Genomic DNA, 21630 nt, shown 5'->3' with positions numbered 1-21630 from the left:
TATTCTGTTCATCCGATTTATACGTAAACCGTATTAATTGGCCCCAGTCCAGCAAAATGGCCGTCAAATGGTCGGGCGGAAAATGCTGATTGGTTCATTCGCATTTCTCTCGCTGGCAGCGAAGCGATTTGGCGAGCGGAGGATTTTGGTGCGGGAAAATTCGTTGATTGACATTCGAAAATTGTCAACATTAATTTGTCTCGTTCGGGGTTTTGTGGCGGGCGTGGGTGTTTTGGAGTCGTTGGGCGTTAATCACCTCATTATTTGTGTGCCGTGCGGTTAAGCGAACGAGACGCCGTGATGTGGGCGGAAAATGTGTGACATTGTAGAATTTTTCTCACAGTGTCCTTAGAAGTAATTAGTTTTCTTAACTGTTCGGGTTTGTTAAGTTGTTTGGCGCTATTAAGTCGAATGTGACACCGTACTTACACCACGTTCTATTTTTGTTACAATACTTAAACATTCCTCATGTCGCAAATTGTAGAGTACAATAGGAAGAGGCGGTTCTATCTGCGGCGGAGGACTGAGCGGCCGAGGTGAAAACCTAAGACTGAAAAAGTAGCCTCTGATATTATTTACCTTTTATATTTCTCGCTTTGATATACTTTTATCGAAGTATTTTGGTATACTCGTACTTTGATAATACTGATCGTTATTAATTTTCATCTTTAAAGCCTTTGTAGAATATGTTTCCGTTTGTCTTGTTTCCGTCTGATCTTTCACTTTCTCTGATCTCTTTCGTTTCACCAGTGCTTATCGTGCAAGTGACTAACATCGAGCGAAATTGCAGACCGAGTGGCGTAAACGGAAAGTGTCACAAAAAGGCTGGGCGGTTAACGTGTTAAAGTGACATAAAAATGTACCATGGTGTTATTTGCTATTTAAAAAAAGTCTCTTTCAACAACAGAAAGGATTTGTGTATTCAAAGAAGAAGTAGAAAAGCATGATATTTATCGAAGAAAAGTATTAAAAAGAATAGTGTTCTATAGATCTACTCGCTTAACCTGGAGGTCGTAATGAAAAGAAAAAAGGGATTTTTTCACTTGTTTTGATTGCTTAACTGTATATGACGATTTTACAACAACGTGCAAATAGTAGAAAAGGAAATGTTCAATCATATTGTTGTTGAATTTATTGAAATGGCTATAGCATTGTTTTGATATTTTCTAATGGAACAACTAACATTCGTTATAAGATATGTAACGGAGTTGGAAAACATAAATTTATTCGTACTGATAAACATGAAGGATCGTATTTCTAGAAACAAGTAGCAAAATGTTAGGAAAACATGCAATGGTATGACAATATTGTAAACAAGTTTAAAATATTAGAAAGTCTGATTAAACAAATAAGTCAAACTTTGGTCTTTGGTATAAAAAAAATTGGGGGCAATAAAACGATCTAGAGGGATACAGATTATCCCACCGATTAGGAATGGTTCTCCCCTTGTATTAGTGGACTCAATGAAGATTGTGGTATTGCGGTTATCATAGATCTGCATTTAGTAAATCCGCATCAGAAAAACATGAGCGATCCTAGTCCTTAAGCCAAACAAATTGATAATCAAATCAAAAACAAATGAGAGAAGAATGATAAGAACACAACTCTTCTCACAAAATATAAGTTGTTTTCTTATGCGGACATGATTTAACATCTTTTGTTATCAAAAAGAATAGTGGTATCGCGAGAAAACACTACGTCAGAGCTGTGCAATCGAACCCTTTTTACAGACCGGTCTAGTCCCTCTAAGGAATATTGTGCCACGTAAAGTGTCAAAAAAAAAATAAATTATAATTCAAAAAAATTATGAAGATATCCTAGGATTTAAACCTTTTTTCAATTGATACCCAGGTGACAAAATTGACGGTTATTTTTGAAAAATGCAGTGAAATTGCCCTAAATCCCACCGATGTTTGAATGTATGGGTGCGGAATTTCGTATCGCCGTGTACATACACGGACTGATGAATGTTTTCTTCTTGAACATTTTTCTAAGCTGGCTGTGCATCAGTTTTGAGCTGTCATTGGTGTTTTCATTTGGTAATGCGACTGTGCATCGTGCGGACTTGTTCAGCGTAAATAAACATATGTTAATATATATTAAGCATCATCATCAACGTCGGTCGAATGTAGGTGTTGAATGAAAAAACGTCAACAAACCAGAGGTTTGTATCAAAACTTGTTGACACGGCGGGAGTGAATAAATCACAACCGTTGAAGGAAGTTTTGTTTAAAATGTTCCATCTCTTGAACTTCATATTCGATATAGGGTTTTTTGAGAAGTAGAACTTCGCACAACGAACTTGGTGACTTCGGGAATTCTCTACAAACTCGCAACAAACAAGGAGAATGTGCTGATGAACGATGTGATCGCCACCGTCAGTTCGCTGCTGCAATAGTGCAACCAGCGGATATTCGACGAAAATAGCTTTCGAATTGCTGATCGAAGCGATTCAAAACGAGATGTCCCTGGGTAACATAAAGCTACTGCATAAGCTGCTGCGGAATCGGGTGTTTAACTTCAATATCTGGGTGAAATTCTGGGCACATACAATACATCAGTACGATTATCAAGGACGGTCGGAAGTACTGTCGGCGTTACGTCAGTAGTTGTTGGACGTGGTACAGGAGAATTTCGCGATAGGTACGACACTTCCGCCGCAGGATACCAAAATGGTACTGGAGTCACTGTTGACAAACGTGAAGTGTTACATCCGAAAAGAGTTTAACATTGAAAAGGTTCGTAAGATTCAGGGGACAAGCTTATTCATTTTCCTATTTTTCTCGTTTTGGATTTCATTCGGGCTCACCCTTACCACCACAACGAAGCACGAGGCTACGGTTGATGACACTTTGGCGCCGAGGAAGCTGATCAAGTTCATTACCGCTAAACACGAAGCGAAATTCGAGCAAAAAAATGCTGTCCTGCGATTCTACGATCCATCACTTGAGTGCCACAACCTTTAATCGGGCTTTAAGAGCCGCACGTTATTTTGGGTTTGCGGGATCTCGACCTTGGGTCCGACACCGAGATGGGATACGCCGGGGCACACTGTTTGATTTATCCCACCAATCTGGCCAAACTATCAATGAAGCTTGAAAATGCGCGACGGTTGATGACCAACACTTTTACCAAACCGAAAGCTCCGCAGATGATCACGAAACAGATTGGCTGGCGGGAGTCGATTGCTCGATTGTTGAACAAAAAGAGGATGGAAAACCGCGTCCACGGAGGCGCGAGGGAGCAAAAGCAGGGTAATATTTTGATCGACATGGATGAGTTGGTCAAACGTGAAAGTGAATCGTCGGCGATCAATGGTGCTGGAGACGATCTGATGCGTACACGTACACGACGGTGGCGGTAAGCATGGACCGAAATCGTTCATGTCTGAGGAGGCAATGGTGATCAAGGAGCAGGAGGATACGGTGTAAGATGCGGTGGTGAAGAATATCACCTCTTCGATCACTTCCGTCGACTTGGTGACATACAGGACGCGATCGGTTCGCTAACGTTCGCTAAGTCGTAAGAAAAACTCGTCGCTCAGCAGCAGCAGCGAGGAGAATGTTTCCTCTCAATAATCGGGTAGGTCGGTGATGAAAGATGTTACTTTCACAAAGCGTAGTGAAAAGTTGGATAGCAGCGCTGGAAACAGTGTCGAGTCGCCGGGTGTGAAGTACACTGAAGAAAATGACGCAGATAACCTCTTGTGCCTTGTAACGAGCAGTTTGTGGCTAGGTCAGACTGCATTAGCTTAACCATGCTCGCATCGTAGTTTGCGCTTGCATTCTCGAGACGGGTATTTAGGCTGGACTGATCGATCTTACTTGTCCTGCGGCACCGATAGAACGTAGCCCAATTGCCCTCTGGCATACGATCCAGTGGAAAAAGTATTCTATGAAGCTACACGACGGAGTGATTTCGCTGCACTGTCATGGTACTCCTGCACAGCATCAGCAATGACTGGACTGAAATGTCCCACCTGCGTCTCGGTCTGCGAATAACATATTTCCACATCTCTCTCGATTCAGCCGTTTGCACTGTACCAAAAACAACATTGTTCGAAGATAAACAGAGATGCGACTCTAATTTTCTCGACCAGAAGGCGGATTAAACAGCGAGTGGATCAGCAGTATGAAAGCCAACAACACGTTTACCCAGGGCCAAGCAAGATTGTGATGAGGCAGTTTATCGATTATGGTAAGTTTATTGATTTATTTGCGTTATCGCTTCAGCACTCGATAATTTTTATTTGGAAAGTGTTATTTGCAACCGTCCAGCAGGTTTCAACAACAAAGGCCGGAAGGTTTCTGCATTGCTCGTATTGACCGTGGTGGAGCGTTTGCTGCTTGTAGAGGCTATGATTTCGGAAACGAGACAGGACATACAAGCCAAAATAATGCTGGAAAGCCAGGGTAGGCCAATATTTTCAGTGACTGTATCGACGAGCGATGAACTTTATGCAATGATGATGCAGACGCTCTGTTCGCCGCAAGATGCAGCTAACCCTGTGATACAAGACGAGCAGCAAGCTAGGAAGTAGGTTTACTCCATGGTAGCTCAATAAATGCAGTGTGCGATTTTGTTGCATTCGAGTTCATCGGGGAAGATAATCCTGTTTGCAAGCAAGGTAAATGTAAACAGGTAATTTTTGTATATTTGTACTTTTCTATATTTACCTTTTCGTCTTTTTCGTTTCATGACTACGAATTGCAACTATACGGTTTTTGGAACACGCGAAGAAACTATTCCAGAAAAACTGCTGAGTTGTTAAAATAAATCCTCTGTTTGAATTCGAATTTATATTTTGTTTTGATTTGATGGCTTTGAGCTGTCAGTTCCGGAGTTGGGATGGAAGGGTTCAATTTATAAAAGTAAGGATCGGATCAGTGCACCCACGGTGGGTTCATTTTTCACGCACACACTTGCAATTTTGGCTTAATAAGTCTGCTATTAATCTTCTATGCAGCCCCTTTCTAAGCCTGGCGAAAATTATCTAAATCGTGTTTTCTGTCACTTGGGTAGCCAACGATGATAGAAAATGATCTAAAACCGGTTGCTTATAGTTATCAAGGTTCTTAACTTGAAGCTAGATGCTACCAAGGTTAATAGTGTTTGAACCGGTCGGAAAAAGAGCTTTAGATTTCCATTTGAGCTAAAAGCTTAATTATTGTAAGCTAAAAGCTTAGAACAAGTTCCAAAAATTTGAATAATTTGTATTTGTGTTGGTAGTGCGTTTGTCAATAAAATAAATTTGAATAAAGTGCAGAATATTGAATCTTTTCTCCAGTTTGAAATACATTTCTGGTGACATTCAATTTTTTTCAATTATTCCATGGTTCAAGAAGCATTGTTAAATTATGTGTTTCTAATTTAAAACTAATAGCTGATGAGTAATCGACCGTTGAAAACATTTGTGAAGGAAATTTGTAAGTCGCAGGATATTAGAAATAAAAAGCCATGATAGAAGGAGACGACAACGACATAACTAAAGGAATTGTAAAAAAAACATAGGCAAGGACATTCGTAACAAGTGCCATTCGATGTCGGGAAAATCCTCAGGTTAAGTGATATTATAAAAAGTCAAATATTAAACAGGATCCTATATCGTAAGAAGTTAATGATAGAATTTAGAAAGTAGTAACGAAGATCTATTGGATTATTGTTTGATTTAAAACAGCAACGTACTTTACCAATGATACTAATACCCTCACTGATTGAAAATTATATGTATTTACATCCGCGCAACGATCGATGTTGAACTATGGCGACCATTATTTAATCATTACAAGAAAAATAAGTCAATTCAATTCTTCATGATCAACTCCTGAGAACCACAATCCTTGATGTCCCGGAAAATTGAATGACAGCTCGCTGATTCGTCTGGGTCTTATTTTGAGCAAGTAACCCTGAATGGCTTTACGACCCCATGTCAGTTCGGATATCACACGCATTGTGACTTGCACACCCAGCACACCTTCCTGTCGCATGTTGTGCGTAAACACCATGCTGCACGACGCATACGCCTGTTCCGTTTAGTTGGTTTTAGTTTTTTACCCCCTGCCTACTGGCTTTATCGCACCCGGTTTGACGGTCACAATCAAGGCGAACGGATTTATCGTCTAACTAGAGCGCCCCACAAATGCACGAGGGAAAGGGAGCACTTTAAATGTATGGACAGCGATTTTAGAGACAGGCGAACTGGTACGCCACCTCGTGATTTAAAATTCGAAGCCTTATGCATGGCGAGTTGCCGCTTTTTTATGATTCCTAGGTAACTTATGGTCAATAATGGATTTAATGTAAAATTTCCCTTTAGTTTTCCTCGCAGTAGATCAAACGCGTCGTGTGAAGATTTGGAGGAGCAATCCCCAAGAAAGACATAAACCTCGCCAACAGGTAGTTATTGTAACCCCGAGAGCACGATCCTTGAAGTAGGTTCCAACATGTCAATCTTCATAGGACCCTACGGAACTTAATAGAGGCGCAACTATCATAACGGTCACTCCCGTCCTCTTGCGTGAACTCTTTCTCGCCCTGCCGCTCTCCACGAAAGTCGTGTTCGACACGGAGTCGAAGGTCAACTTGCTCTTTTCGGAACCGGATGGACAGCGGAAGGAAGCTAGCAAACCAATAGCACGCGGCTACACAGACAACATTACAATCACGCCGCGATCCGGTTGACCTTTGCGGCCAAGGTATCCCCCACCAACGACGGTCGCCCTCGGTTTTGCCAAATATAGACATGTATCTGTTTATTTTATTTCAATTTTTTGTTGTCATCGCACCCAATGCCGGCACTCGGCTATTGTTGTTAACTGCGACGAGAGGCGCTTTCAAAGCCCAACGTTCACCATTTAAGTGTGGGAACTTAGTGCTGTGGCATATGAACGCATCACTAAGCTTTACTATCGAGCCTCCATTGGCTGGAGTTATCGGTCTTTTGTGTTTGCCAAAGGGTCGTTCTAATCTTCCTTGATACATACATCCTGGATCTGATTGGAGTGATCCTCTTGTTCTACCTGGAAGAGTGAACACTTTCAATTTATTTCCATTGTACAATTTATTTGTATTGCAATGCACTTTTTCTACGTTGTTTGTTATAACGAAATCATACATAGACTTTTCAATTTCTAGTCGTGGTTTTAAGTATTCATCCGTACATTGGAGTTTCAATATATTACTGGTATTATAAAAGTAAATAAATCACGAAACCAGACATACATACTGATGCGTATTATACGATGGAGTAATATGAACAAGTTAAATTTGGCTTTTACTTTAACAGTATGTATCTGCTTATATTCTCAGATCAGTGGATAGGAAAGTTGGTTGGTTGAGATAACCATGATAAAAAATTAATTGCGAGATGTACGAAAACCCGCTTCTATGAATGATCAGTATCAGCTCGGTATTCGTCTGAAAAATGAAGGCAAAAGTTAAATTTTTTATTCATTCTAGAAAACTATTATAAAGCAACAATTTTAATGAAACATAACATACATCTCAGATTTATTTTTGATGAAAATTAAGAACTTAACATCATTATCATAATGTTTTGTTTAATTTATATGAAGTCATCTTTACCAAGTAATTTATTTTTTTCCATTTAATAGTCTTGGGACTAGAATTTCATTTACATTTTGATCTTGTTCCATCTTTTGTTTGATTAATCATTGTTCAAGAGTAGAGAACTACTCTTTTTAAAAATAATTATACGTAATATTACGTATTATAAGTAATATACGTTATATTACGTATTATAGTAATATTACGTTTTGAAACCATCATCTATTGCACACTACGGATATGCGAATATTGTGACGCAAAGATGTGAAACAATCTACTGCAAAAACACGACACGCGCCCTGTAGACCCGTTGGATAGGCTGGTGCATCAATGAACTTTGCAAAACCTTTGACTTTTCACGGTAGTTGCCTGCACCTTGTGGACTTTTATTGAGCCAGACCTGATGCTCGGGCTATGAGTAAGACCACCCTACTCGCCACACAGTCAGGTCTAGACAGGGAACGAGAAAGAATGTACATCAAAAACCCGCCCCAATGGTTGTACTATTTTTATTTATGATTTATATTTACTTCCTCCCTTCGCGTCGGTGTTCTGAGGTGCCCTCCAGACGATCGTCCACGCCAGTCCGTCTTCTTCTGGTGCTACTAGGGACGCGATGGCGTGGCGTACGAATTTGACGGGCGAAGGTCGTAATCAGTCATAAATTTAGTGCGCCAGCATTGAGAATTGCATTGCTCCTGCATCACTTGTGTTGGAATGGCGAGAATTGGCTTGTTTCTTCTCACGAGGCAAACGCCTATGACCGTCGTTGACAGCTCAAGGGATATTATTCCCGTAGGATTGGGATTTTGATGGATGGATTTAACGTACCCTCTCCTAGACGCACTGTTTTATACATGTTTACAAAAAAGAAGTAAGATAGCAAGTAGCAGTTTGCAATCGGAATCAGCCATAAAATCTCCCAGGAAAATTGGTAGTAATCACAGATGTCGACGCGGGTGGGCACGCACGGTTGTCACATTTACTTTGTCTCGCTGTCTTCATTCTCGCGCCTCTGGCGTGAAAGCAACTTTAACGTTGACACTTTCGTACGTTGGTTGGCATTTGGAGGCGAGGGAGACCCTGCCAGATGGCGATGACTATTTTGAGAACCTTTTCGTCACACCCTTCATGAACGTTGCCGAAGGACGAATGAACTTCCCCGCCGTCTTCCGCAAACCCACAAACCTCATCCGACAAACCCGGGGAGTCCGGGATCATCTGGCGGATGGCGTCGGCCAGTGTCACACCGAATGTGGGTCAGTCGGTAAGACCGTGGCCGGTGCACAATTTACGCGATGATAGACATAGACTAGTCATCGGTTTGTGATTTACGACTCGCGCGACTCTCGTCCTAACACGATCGCGATCCCATGGACGTTCAGAATAGACGGGCCTTTGCTAGGCGCTGCCAACCGAAGCTGGTAGACATGGTTGTACCGCTCCCCCTGGGCCTGACCGCCGCTTAAATGGGATTTGGAGAATTTATTGAATTAGTCAGATTAGTGGGAAGTCGGCGAGGACACGCGTCGTTCGACTGGCAGCATTGCGGGAAAGTTGTGCGGTAGAATTTTTCTTTCACTAGTTGTGTAACGTCAGGTATGCGCCACGTCCGAAAAAAATATGCTGATGTAATGTGTTACCCTAGAGGACAAATAGTTTGCTGGTTTAATGTTCGACTTTGACTGCAGGAAATCAATCATCCTCAGATTAATATTTTCGTGCAATTTATCTAGCAAAACCCTCAAACTTCCAGTATGTTCGGAAGGAGTGTCCATCACTGCGGAGAGATTACGCAAACCGTGTAAAACCAGACCTTCGCTTTACTTCCCGTCAGTCCTTGAACCGCTCCCAGTGTCGTGTCCATTGAAACTGTATATTTAGAATGAAAAGATCACATTCGGGTGGCCTTCCGTCTGACATTCGCTACGGCTGGCTCAGGACCTGTGGGGACATATTTTCGAAACATAAACATTTCGAACCATGAAGGTCTGCTGAGAGTCATGCCTGTCTAAATCGTACTCTAGAGAAGGAAAAAAAGTAGAACACTGAGGATCAATTGTTGGTGGAGTTTGGGGAAGCGATTTTTTCGGATATGATAAGATATATTGAACAGTCATTGAAGTATTTCTTTCACGAGTAGATTAATTGAAACACTGGTAGTTAATTGTATAAAATACTTTCTTTCCTGTATTTCTGGGATTTCTTTTTCCATTACATTTTTTTACATCTAGCCGTTAAGACGTTTACCGTTTTCGACGGTTCATTGCTCAACCCACTACATGGGGTTTCCCTCAACAAACAAAAGCATAATGTATCGCGATATAAAAACAGCCTTAAAATTAGACAAATATTACATACTTCTGTTTTCTTCTGTTCTGTTCTTTTCGACGAACGATTCGATACTGGATCGATAACAAAACGGGGATCTCCCTGCCAAACGCGGCACCTCGTTCGAAGCCTTCTTCTATGGGCTTGCCTTGCGTTGCATTAGTACACCGCTACCGTAAGGTATTTATTTTGCTGCCTGTTTGAAGTTGCTTAACGTTACGCATATGGAGAAACCTTTAACCGAAAAGGACGACGGGAATTACAGGTCATACCAGGGGGAGTAGGAAATGTGGGGTAGTGTCTCCGTATAATTAATATAATTAATATAGTACTCGTATAGCATAAGTTTATCGTTTGCTTGTTTCGTTTTCCTATCCTGTCTATTTTCTGATTCTCTGGCGATCGGTTGATTGGGTCCGTTTATGTTTTGTTTTTGTTTCTTGTCCTTATTATAATGAATATAACGTTCCCCGATCCTCTCGAAATTGGGCACCGGATTCGGTTGACCAAGATGGATTCGGGTTCGGTTAATGTTGCATTCTTCCCAGCGCTTGTAATGTATTCATCGTTTGACAGCGATATGCTATGTTGATGTGGATTAATTAGCGATTAATTAGATAAGCGATCGCTCTCTCGTAGAGGAGGCAAGATCCCCGAACAGGACGTTTCACATCCGCCCGTCGAGGGAGTTCTCGCACACCATGAGGCGTCGACCGTCGGGGTGTGTAGGAAAGGGTTTCAAAACAACGAAAGAAGGTAAATCAAATAGAACTATGATAACGTCCGAGACAATATACTAAACTAACTGTCATAGCAGCCACTTTTAAACGTTAATGCCTTACACTGCAACAGCACAAACAAAGCGGGATTTTTCTTTTATTTTGCAAAACTTTGAAACAACCAGCCGAACGAACTCACTCTCTCCTGAGGTGCGTGTAAATCTGGTAACCTATATTAGTACGTCTGTACATAGTCAACAATGATCACGAGCGTTTGCTTGCGTTCCGGCAGAATTGGCAACAAAGGAAGGCTTCCTGCTCGAGGAAAAACAATGAAGGTTTTTAAAAATACAAACACCTATCGATAATTTTGTGCTACATGGAAGCTGCTCCATAACGCCACGGACCATGCCGCCAGTGCGTATTAGTCACGAAACGTGCAAATTCCCCGTTTGTGGTAGTAGTAATTATTGTTTTTATCACACGATAGCTGGCTAGTCTCGAACGATGGTGGCGTTGGCATGTTGGCCTTAGTTGAGCCGCCACAACAGCCCTGTTTCAGATAAAAAATGGAGCTATTAGCGACGCTAACGAACCGAAAGCCTACAACGTGAACACTTCACTTGATCGTTTGCCAAAATGATGGCTGCCCCATGTATTCCGGGGGCGCAGGAGGAAGCGGTATCATCAGTTGCCATAATGGCTGCCACCCCACCCCCGGAAGATGGTTTCACGCGGTTGCACGAAAATCCTACCGATAGTGCACATAACCTAGACGATGGTTTTGACGACACGCTACCGTGTACTCTACATACAAACGTCTGCCTGCTTTTACCTTGTTCAACAATGAATGCACCTTCGGTACTATCAAGCCTTTCCCTTTGGACGGAGGGTCAAAGAAAAAAAAAGGGAAAAATACCTCCCAAACATCAACTAGCCTATTGTTTGCAGCCCCGAACGCCAGCGGCTTTGGGGTCCGGAACAACTAGACCACCATCGTTCGAGTTCGGCTACCATTTCATTCCAGTTTCATTTCTTTTCGCTTGCGCTCGACGGAGCCAGTGCTTGGTGAAATGCGGTCGTTAATCTTTTTCACTTTTCCCGCCACCAACTAACAAAGCGAGGGGTAAAAAATAAACCGATCGGTAGGCTGGTGCACGCGGTGCAATTTCACTTCCTATGCGCGGTTTTTGAGCAAAACTCCGGGATCCGTTGGTGTCGTTCGCGTCTGCGTCTCCGGAACCGATTTTTCATTTTCCCTCCGGCTCGCGCCACCTCGCACCTCGCTCCGGAAACGTGGCATTTTCCGCACCATCGCACACGCGTCGAGCCATGGGCGCAATGAAAATTTAACGAATCTAACGAACCGGTTCGTTTGTTGTGTGCGGTTTCTTGCCCCTTTTTTCTTGGGCTACACAGGTTTCGGCTAATCGCCCGGCAGCGGCGCCAATTCCTCGTGGTAATTTCAACGACCATGGCGGAAATTTAGTCTACCGTGAATGGGGAAAAAATAAGCGGATAAAACGGGGCTGCTGAAGAAATAAGGTTCGAGCAGCCCGTTACCGCCGAGCCCGTTACGAAACTGCAGTGTGCAGTCGATCAAATCATGCCTCACGCGGCCGGGATTCGCTTGATTTTGGGAGAAAGGCTTTCCTTTCGTCCAATTCCATTAATGACTGCACCGACGTTCGGGAAACACTGTTTGATCGGAGGATATGAAGACTTGGTATCTCTTAGACTTGCGTTTCTCGCTACCCATATGAAGGCAACCGAGTATCGGTTAAGTAATCAACATTTTAGGGACATAAATGCCTACAGCATCCTTGCCTCTCGACAGTGTGAGTATGTGGTGAAGATAAAAGGTTTACTACCACAACTACCACACCTGATCTGGCCCGGACTGGTTCGACAGGTATTTCCTCGAAACAGCATTCGTGCTGCACCGAAAGTAACACACCTTACACCAACTATTTAGGTCAAGGTCTAACTGGGGAATAAGCTTTACCTTTGGGTGTTGGGTTAAAGAAAGAAACAGACCACAATCACGCTGTCCCCATGCTCGGCGACCGACCCCCGGGGGCTTTCACATCTGCCCAATTGTGGGAACTAACTGGTCGTGGTCGGCCGAGCGGAACTTGACCGATCCACTGACAGATCACACTGTAATCATTGTTGGCTATGTTGGGACATGTCCATCCCCTGGACAAGGTTAGGAGTAACACATCACTTCCTTCGTGGTTCGTTCGGTTAAACCGTTCGTTTTTCTTCTTATCGGAACTGCTAAAATTAGTTTAAATTTAATCCTCCCACAAACTGCGCGGACGTCATTCAGTAAACAATGTTTTGTTCATAATTCGATTGCTTGTTTGTTTCCTACACTAAGCCTAAGACTATTGTTCACATTTACCACTCGAGGTCGTAAAAATTCACCAAGCTTATCGATTGAGCTGTTACTAAAATAACCTAAAATAACCCTAGCCCCTTAACGGGATAACGTAAGAATTGAAACAAAACAAGGGGAAACAAATTTCAACATTGGCGTTACACGCTACACCCGGGAAGGACCGGGCGAGGTTCGCGAGAAGTTAAGCATTCTCGTAAGGCAAAGGAAAGGAGACTTGAAGCACAAAAAATTAACGCCAACTGAATAAATAAACCACCCCGCGCACAACGCAAACACATGGCGCAGAGTCACGCGAGACAAGGTTCAGGTTTTTTTTTTCTGGCGCTCTGGTGCGTTGCCGTACAACGCGCGTTGGATGGTTGTGTGTGTCAGGAGGGAAATAAATAGATCTGTTTTGACTGGGTGTATGTGCTGGGTCCAATCTCAATCTAACTGCTAAAACTCTTCCACGCCGCACAGATCACAGTGTAGAGACGGTTCGCGGAACCGTGGACGGTGTGGGTGGTCACCCTCGGCCCTGCAAAAGTGACAGTGATTCGTCGCACCACCGTCGCCGCAAACACCCGCAGCATCACCATTTTGCCAAGCCAGGCAAGAACCAGTTTAGCGCGGTTCCAAACCTTAAAATAAGTTCAATGAAATCTTTCTTTTTCTCTCTCTCTTTCTCTCTCGGCGAGGTCCTTCCCTCTCGGACGAGAACCACCCGTCCGTCGAAAGTCCGTCGACGCGACGCACACAATTCGCGTTCCGATGGTGGTAGTGGTGGTACTTGGCATATTGGCTCGCAGTGCAGTGTCTCGAGCTGCGCCCCATTCATCATCAAGATCTGAGCTGGGGAGTTTGCGAAAACAACCTCCCTTCGGTACTTGCGCGATGGTGTGATCGCGAGTTTTAGTACCAGATGTTGATGGAACCGGTGGTGGTGGTGGTGGTGGTGGTGGTGGTGGAGGCGGTGCGTCACCTCACACACGTTCGCGCCAGACTGTCTGCGCACGTCGCATCGACGCGTCGGCATACGAACTCTAGAGATTTTGTCGCGATCGTGGCGTAGCAGCACGCACCGTTCGGCATCCCTTTCGCTTGCGCAATATCAGCAGGCTTGGAGTTCTCGCACGTGATGTTTAAGTAAGGGGTCGCCGTGTACGTACGAGCTGGAACTGTGCGGTGTGGAGTTAAGTCAGGCTTCCAGTCACCGAAAGGAATCTAACTGAGAACCGTTGGGATGCCAAGTTGGGAGGAGGGAGGGGATGGTATCTAATCTAGGTCATTCGGCTGGTACAAGTGAAAGTCACCAGTACGGGTGGTGTCACCACATGTTTGACGTTCCAGATATCCTACCTATACATATATATATATATAAATGAATCACATAAGTCTACCTCTCAGAACTTACGAACGAAATGTACGAAAACCTCGAAAATACTGCATAAAGTGAGTTGCGGCGATGTTGAGTTGTCGGAAAGTTGTCGGGAAGGGCAGTTGGTAGCGCTTGTGAACATGCTCGTGTACCTCCCGCGGGACTTAGGCCGGCGGAACGATCTGCCCAATGCGTCGGGTGCGTGTCCCGAAACCCTTGCTTCCATCCGGTCCGATCGGTGTGCGCACGACAGCTTCGCTGACCGTCGTCGGCAGGACAGTGTTGCCAGCGTTGACGTGACTGCAGAGGATGCTACCGGCACGGGACCTCGGTCCGGAGCATTCCGATCCGATCGAGATTCGCCGGTCGTACCCGGAATCGGTGGAGATCTTGCGACCGTTGTAGTACTGGTCCGAACCGTTGGACAGCTTCCGGAGCGGATCGAAGCCACCGCCCGTTGAGGAGTACTTACGGGGCGAAATGTTAGGGCTATCCGTATGGTAGCCGGTGATCGATCCGGATGAGAACTTGCGGTCGTACTGCGGCCCGGTCGAGTCCATCGAGATGCGCCGCTGGAGCAGATGACCCTGCTGTTGCACCTGCTGTTGTTGCTGCTGCTGCTGTTGAAGCAGATCGGTTGGCGAGTTGGCGTACTTTCGGTCGTAACTCGAACCAACCGAGTACTTGCGCTGACCCGTGTGGACTTCGTTCTGAGAGCACTGGGACATCCGGCGGAACATCAGATCGCTCGAACACTGGGAGATGCGACGTGCGTTGCACGAGCAGAAGTCGGAGCAGTTGGACGAACGCCGAGACGAGGGCATCTCCGATGAGCATGCGGACGTTCGGCGAGACATGGCCTCCGAGGAGCAGGCCGACGTACGCCGCGACATCTCACCGCAGCTCGAGTAGCCCTCGGAGCAGTTCGAGAACTTACGCGACGCCTCGGATCCAAGTGAGTACGCACTGGAACGACGCTGCTGTTGCGGTTGCTGGGGCTGGAAGCATTCGTACTGCTCGTTACCGAAGGAGTATTTGCGTGACTGACCAGTCTGCACCATGTACTGCGGTGCCATCGGGGGCGACTGCTGTTGGTGTGGATCCGTGTGGTGCGCCTGCATCGGTGTCTGCATCGGAGCTGTCATCATCGGCAGTACCTGGTGTGCGTGATGATGGTGGTGACCGTGGTGGTGCATCGGCAACGGTTGCAGCGGCTGCTGCTGATAGATCGGACTAACCAGCATATCGGTGGCGCGCGGATAAAATCCAGATGATCCGCGGCGCATCTTAAAACGGTCAAAGCCTTCTCCGCCACGACTTCGCTCGATGTCATGATTAGCCGCAAACTTGTAGCTCTCCACAAACTTCGTCACGTTGGTGGCCTTCTTGCCCGTCTTCTTCTTCGGGGCGACCAGCTCCAGTACGACGAACTCCGTCAACGCCTGGGCACGACGTGCCGATGCCGATTCGGTGAACTCCACCAGTGCGCACTCGTTCTGCTGCAGCTCGGGATGCTTGTTGATAAACTGCCGCACGTCTGCCGGAATTGGCCCACCGGGACGGAGCACACGAATCAACGAGATCTCACCACATTTGGAGAACAGCTCGGACACCTTCTCCACGGTATACTTGTCGTACGGAAGTCCAGTAGCAACCACCGTACGCGATGGCGTCGTTTCGTCGTGCTCCGGAAGTGCATCCATCCGCCGTATCTTGGTGCCGAGATCGTTGACCTCGATCTTGGTGCTCTTGCGCTTGATGGCGTTTCCGACCACACGCCAGTCCTTGGTCAACTGGCGAACGCGCTTGAAGCTCGACACCAGCTTTAGGCTCACAAAGCCTTCCTTGTTGCGACGCACGTGCTTCAGTAGGAACGCATCCTTCAGGATGTTTTCGTTGGAAAAGTAGAACTCCACCTGCTCGACGATCTTCTCGCATGCCTCATCATCTGGGATCTCGAAAGTGTCCTCTTCAGTGTCGTCATGCGCACCGGTCTCGGTGCCTGGTTCCGGTTCCTCTCCCGCACCCGTACCCATTTGTTTTGTGATTTCGCAGCCCGAATCCTTCGCCGCGTCGTCGGACGAACCGGTACCGGTGTCCTCTTGATCATTCTGCCGACGGGCAAGCTGTTCAGCGACACTACGTCGATCGTACGACAGCGAAACATCACTGTCGATCGAGCTGATCGAGTCCTTCGTGTCCGAGTGCTTCATGTTGGGTTCCGGTGTGATGCCACTGGCGTGATCGTCGCGCATGAACATCTCGTCCTCATCGTCCTCGATGTCATCATCGTCGTCATCGGCGTCATCGTCCACCTGCTCGTCGTCGTCGTAGATACCGTAGTCGTGCACCTCTTCAACGCCATGCCCGTGGTGATGATGGTGGCGATGGTAGTGCTGTGGACTGCTACTACTGCTGCCCGGTTCGTCACCCAGCTGCTCGTCCTGGGCTAGCGGTTCCTCCCGCAATAACTCCTGATGCTGCAGGAACGTATGGTTGTCCGTCATCAGCGGGGACAGCGTGTCCGGTTCTTCTTCGGCTTCTACCGATTCCTTGACGCTTACCGACAACTTCATCTCAGCCTCCACCGCTTCTGTCGCCGTGCCGACGCTTTCACTTTCCAGACCTTCCTCCTGATCGCCGTCGGTCATGGTGGCCGTTTCGATCATCGTTCTCACCGACACGACCTCGGTCGTCGTCGACGTTGGACTGCTGGTGGCGGTGGTGGACGTCAACTCTATCTTCGTTTCGTTGCTGGCGGCGGCCGGGATCACCGTTACCGGCTCCTTCTCCATCGCCTCTGGCGCTATCTGCAGCATGTTGGACATATTGACTACCTGTGTAGTTGTGTTGTATGTGCTACAATCGGATTCGGTACAGCGTCTCTGTTTCTTTTTCCTGCCTTTGCTAGAGCTCGCTGCCTCAAACGCGTACTTTCTTCCACCTCACTAATATGGCTAATATGGCTTCCTCTCGGAGGTAGTGGCGAGTTTTGTCACCGTTTCGCTTTCCTTTACCTTTTGTCACACCGTAGGACGGTTGGATTCGAGGGGAAGGCGGCTTGTGGTGTGTGTATGCGCCAAAGGCTCGCTACGGTACACTAGACACTATTAGGCACCGTTGCTTTCGTTTTGCCTCTTTTTTGTTGTGCTTACGGATCGTATCGATCCGTTCCACGCGGCAATTGGCACTTGGTGCTAAAGTCCGTTCGTTGTTGAGTTGGTGAGATGGTGACTCACTCGCTATTTACAGTAAAATTGTACGCCAAAAGACGTCGTTGGCGCAAAGTGCGGAGGGAGGAAAAATTGGACAATTTTTCTGCACAGCCAGCTTTTTCAATTATCACTCTGTCCGTTTCGTCTACTGTTTTTATCAAATAATTTAAAACGTATTTATGTGTGCTTTTCCTTCCTCTTAGGCTTCGCTTATCTCTAGCTCTCTTCCAGTCTGTCGTGAAGATTTATTGGTTACAGATCAGATTTAACTTTTTGAGGGTCGTATTTGGTACGTTTGCTGGATTCATCGAAGACTCGTTCCAGGGTTTTGCCACGTTCCTGAGTCGTCGTGGGTTTACACCCGCTAGTTAGGCTTTCCGGTCTCGGTGATCGTCGTTCGATTCGGCAAAATTAGAAAGATCACCACACTACCCGATCACGTCCTCACGCTGTGCGCCTCCAAAAAAACCTCTCCGCAGAGTACCAAAAGTTCATTCGTCGCACAAGTCCGCGTCTTCCCTCCCGTTGGGGAGGTGAAGGAATGGTTTCTCACGTCGCTTAGGTGAATGCGCTGGGATTTTCTCCACGTTTCGCACGTACGGCAGGGCACAACTACACCGACTCTCGGTCGCGGTTTGCGCCTGGCGCCCGCTTCCGTTGCCTCTAGTAACCCTTTCACTTCTGCTCGATCTGCACACCACGCTCGATCAATCACCACACGAATGTCTGTGTAAGTAGCATGTACGCCCGCCTAGTAGTCAGTGGTCACGAGCTGCGAGTCTGTGGGCTGTTTTTTTCGCTGCACGCGACTGCTCTCTTTCACCAGCTAGACTTCCACCGGAATTCAAGTACTTTCACAATTGCGCAAAATGCAGTGCGGTGGAAGGGGCGAAACAGGCACGGTCGATTAGGGCGAACGGTTTGTGTTGCTGAAGTCGTGGGGTGGAAAATTGCTCTTTCACTACACGCTTTTCCTCCTCTGCAATTCCGTTACTATCACCGTCGACTGTCGAGCGCGGAAGAAACTTAAATTTTGCGATCGCTTCCAATAGTCGGTTTTAGGGTTCGAATTTGAGGGTTCTGTTTTTGAATTATGTATATTTTCAACGTTTCACGCACTTAGACGAATGTCAAACTAAACACCACGAAATTGTTTGCACATCGGTTACTCGTTGCGTCGGTATACACACTGAGAGCACAATCTGTCCGGATATAGCGGTATTTTGGGGGTTCGTCTTTCGTTGCCTTGGTCTGTTCTCGACGGGTAGTTCAGCTACTGCCACCTTCAGTATTATTGCACTTGAAGGACCTAGCTTTATCTCCGTACCGCACCGGTGCGGTTTCCAGTCTATCTCTCGGCCCAATACTGTGCCTTATACGCTGCGCCTTCAGGTGACGTTCGATTCTCGGGGTCGGTCGGTCGCAAAGTTCATACGGTGGCTTGTTGGGCGGGTTGCTGCACACTGTTGTTGTTGTTGTTGAACACCTGATCGCGCCCGCACGAGAGCACCACTTGGCGCTCGGAAGAAGGGGGATTCGCTGGTTCGCTCTAGCGCACACCTCTTTGCTGTCACCTTTTGCCCGTTCTGCTGCTGCCGCTTCTGCTCGTATCCGGTCGGTCCGATAAAGTTTAACGTTACAATAAGAGGGGAAGGGAGGATGCGGCAGGCCACCACTATTGCACTGGTCGGCTGCTGGTGGCACTGCTGCCACTGTCACTGCACACTGAACTCCACTGAACTCCACCGATTTGCTGCTCCATCAAATCCAGCGCACTGCACACGCACATACGCCCGGGATCGCTCGGAGGCTGCGGTCTCGATTCGTTTGACGCTTGGGCTCGGTTCGGAGGATCACGAACTGGATGGCGATCACGCACACGACACTATCCCCTTGTCGCTGTGGGGCTCTCCCTTTTTCTCTCTCACTTTTTTTATGGGTTTCACGAGACACACTGGTTCGTTTCTGCTACTCCTGTTTTGCGTGTTGTTCGAATCGCTTGTTCGATCGTTGCTAGCGTAAGCACAAACATGCACGTACTCGAAAGGGTAGTCTGCGAATGCAAATGACTTTTTTCCAGCGGTCGTTAGACGATGCTTTGGCTGCTGGAAAACGGAACCTACTGCTACTACGTCTCCCCACTCACGGTCAGATATCGGAACCAACGCAGGACAATCAACGGAAGTGGAAGTCCCCTTTCTATCTAGTTCGTCTTCGAAGGTGTTGCTACGACAAGTGTTGTTGAAAGACTGAAATACTGCTACAAAATTACGCCGGTTTTATACCGTCATCCCCACTTTGCGCGGGCGCGCACATGGGGCCACCACTGTCTCGGTGTGCGTTTTTTCGCGGCGTACACGATCATCGCGCTCGTGCGCTTCGTGCCCGAACGGCGAGCCGCCTTCGTGCCCATGATGCATATCTGTTTTTATGTTTTGTATTTTTCTGCGTTCTGCCGGGGGGTTGCTTGGGGCTGACTGCGCACGGCGTGATGCGATGGAGGCGCATGGCCCACGCTGTCGGTTTTTTGTTGTGGTGCCGGTTTCGCGGGCCGCGTTGGGTGCAACTGCAGCTGGCGTTGGTGGCTGCATTTCACCCGGCTGCAGGGATCGCAAGGGTGGAAACATCTCGAGCAAGTTCAGAATTTAGAGAACCCTCCCTCGTTGGGTGTAATTGGAAGGTGGTGGAAGGTGCGTACACGCGTGTGCGTTGCCAAGTTCGGCATCGAACGGAAGAAGTTTGGTCCGATCGATTGTTGCTTACCTCCGTTTGCGGCTCCGCCTGCTATCGGAGGGTTGTCATTAGCAGCGATTTCCGTTCTGGCACCCGAGCCAGCGCAGGCAAACCCTTGGGGCTGTTTGCAATTGCAGCTTACCTTGATGTGGAAATAGAGATTTTAAATTACTCAGGAAATTAACTGCGGATTACAGTTTTTTTTAATTTCCACTTTTCTTTGAAAAATATTTTTCATGAAGATGTAACAGAATTTTCTTTAAATACTCAAATAAAGTAATAACCTTCATTTTAATGTTGGTTTGCTGTCTAAAACTAGTGTTTTATTATTTGCATTACACACTCCTGAAGAATGCTTAACACAACTTTTTGTTGTGCTACGTTATAGCAATACAAAAAAGTTGTCTTATATAATACAAAAGTTATCTTATACAATTAAAACAACAATTTATATAACAAAACAAGTTTTTTTAACAATATACAATATAATAGCATTGAAAAAGGGCTTCCCACGATCATCCTATTCTTGATACAATGCTGAAACTAAGCTTTCCAAAGAGTCATGTTTTGGAATTACTACAGCTTCAATGTTTCATCGTATATTTATTTTTGGTGATAATCATTTTGAAACTCTTATCAGCTGGTTATCAAAACTACTGCATATCGCAGTCAACGTGTTAACCATTTTCCTACTTCATTGACACTGAATTGGGATATCGTGTCTTTTATCTTTTAAATTTTAGGTTCAACTCGTGCATGCTTTGCTGTGACCTGCTTTTATTCTCTAATTATAAGATAACCTTTAATCATTCATAATATAATAATATATTGTGCAGTGTTAAAAATGGCTTACGTGTTAAATGTATTGTTTCTCAACCAGGCCACCAATATTTTAGGGAGCAACTGCCCTAAGCAAGAATCTGAATTATTTAATGCTGTTATATTTTGTTTTATTTTAGTTATATTTTGGTTTTTGTAGAGCAATTGGCTTGAATGTTGTACACCTCCCTAAGGTTTTCGTATTGACAATGTTTATTCTTATGACAGGCACTTATGAAACCTGTCGCTGTCTGGTATTTGTTTGCATTACCGAAACTGTTTGTTTTGCTGTTTCCTTAGCCCATTACTGATCCCTTGAGCATGCAACCGAAATCGTTACAATATACGATTACATCAAATGCCAAAGGTCCTTCATCCGAAGCAGCTTCCTACGTCTTATTAACGCACCATCACCGAACCGACCTATCGGACTGTTCTAATCCAATAAAGAAGGGTCGGTATTTATCTTCGTAGTTCGGTCGCACC

The 21630-nt window shown here is 45.9% G+C and overlaps 1 protein-coding gene and 1 long non-coding RNA gene across 3 annotated transcripts; one reads left to right on the top strand and one right to left on the bottom strand.

The window, feature by feature from the left end:
- Positions 1-3555: 3555 nt before the first annotated feature.
- Positions 3556-4794, top strand: LOC131265582 (uncharacterized). 2 transcript variants are annotated; one of them, XR_009178287.1, is made up of 3 exons: positions 3556-4197; positions 4281-4627; positions 4740-4794. It is a non-coding gene; the product is annotated as an uncharacterized LOC131265582 (long non-coding RNA). The 2 variants fall into 2 exon arrangements; XR_009178288.1 differs by having other exon boundaries at positions 4278-4627.
- A 9696-nt stretch (positions 4795-14490) lies between these two features.
- LOC131264637 (uncharacterized) lies at positions 14491-17205 on the bottom strand. The gene has a single exon (XM_058266907.1). The coding sequence runs from the start codon at positions 17203-17205 to the stop codon at positions 14542-14544; it is 2664 nt and encodes an 887-aa protein (XP_058122890.1). The 3' UTR covers positions 14491-14541.
- Positions 17206-21630: the final 4425 nt, after the last annotated feature.

Source organism: Anopheles coustani, chromosome 2 (genome assembly GCF_943734705.1).
Source record: "Anopheles coustani chromosome 2, idAnoCousDA_361_x.2, whole genome shotgun sequence".
NCBI lineage: Eukaryota > Metazoa > Arthropoda > Insecta > Diptera > Culicidae > Anopheles > Anopheles coustani.
The sequence above is the reverse complement of the archived record's forward strand: the minus strand, read 5'-3'. Positions and strand labels throughout refer to the sequence as shown.

Bases quoted from the DNA above. Each gene is read 5' to 3' on its own strand.
- LOC131264637 (XM_058266907.1), bottom strand. From the start codon at position 17,205: ATGTCCAACATGCTGCAGATAGCGCCAGAGGCGATGGAGAAGGAGCCG.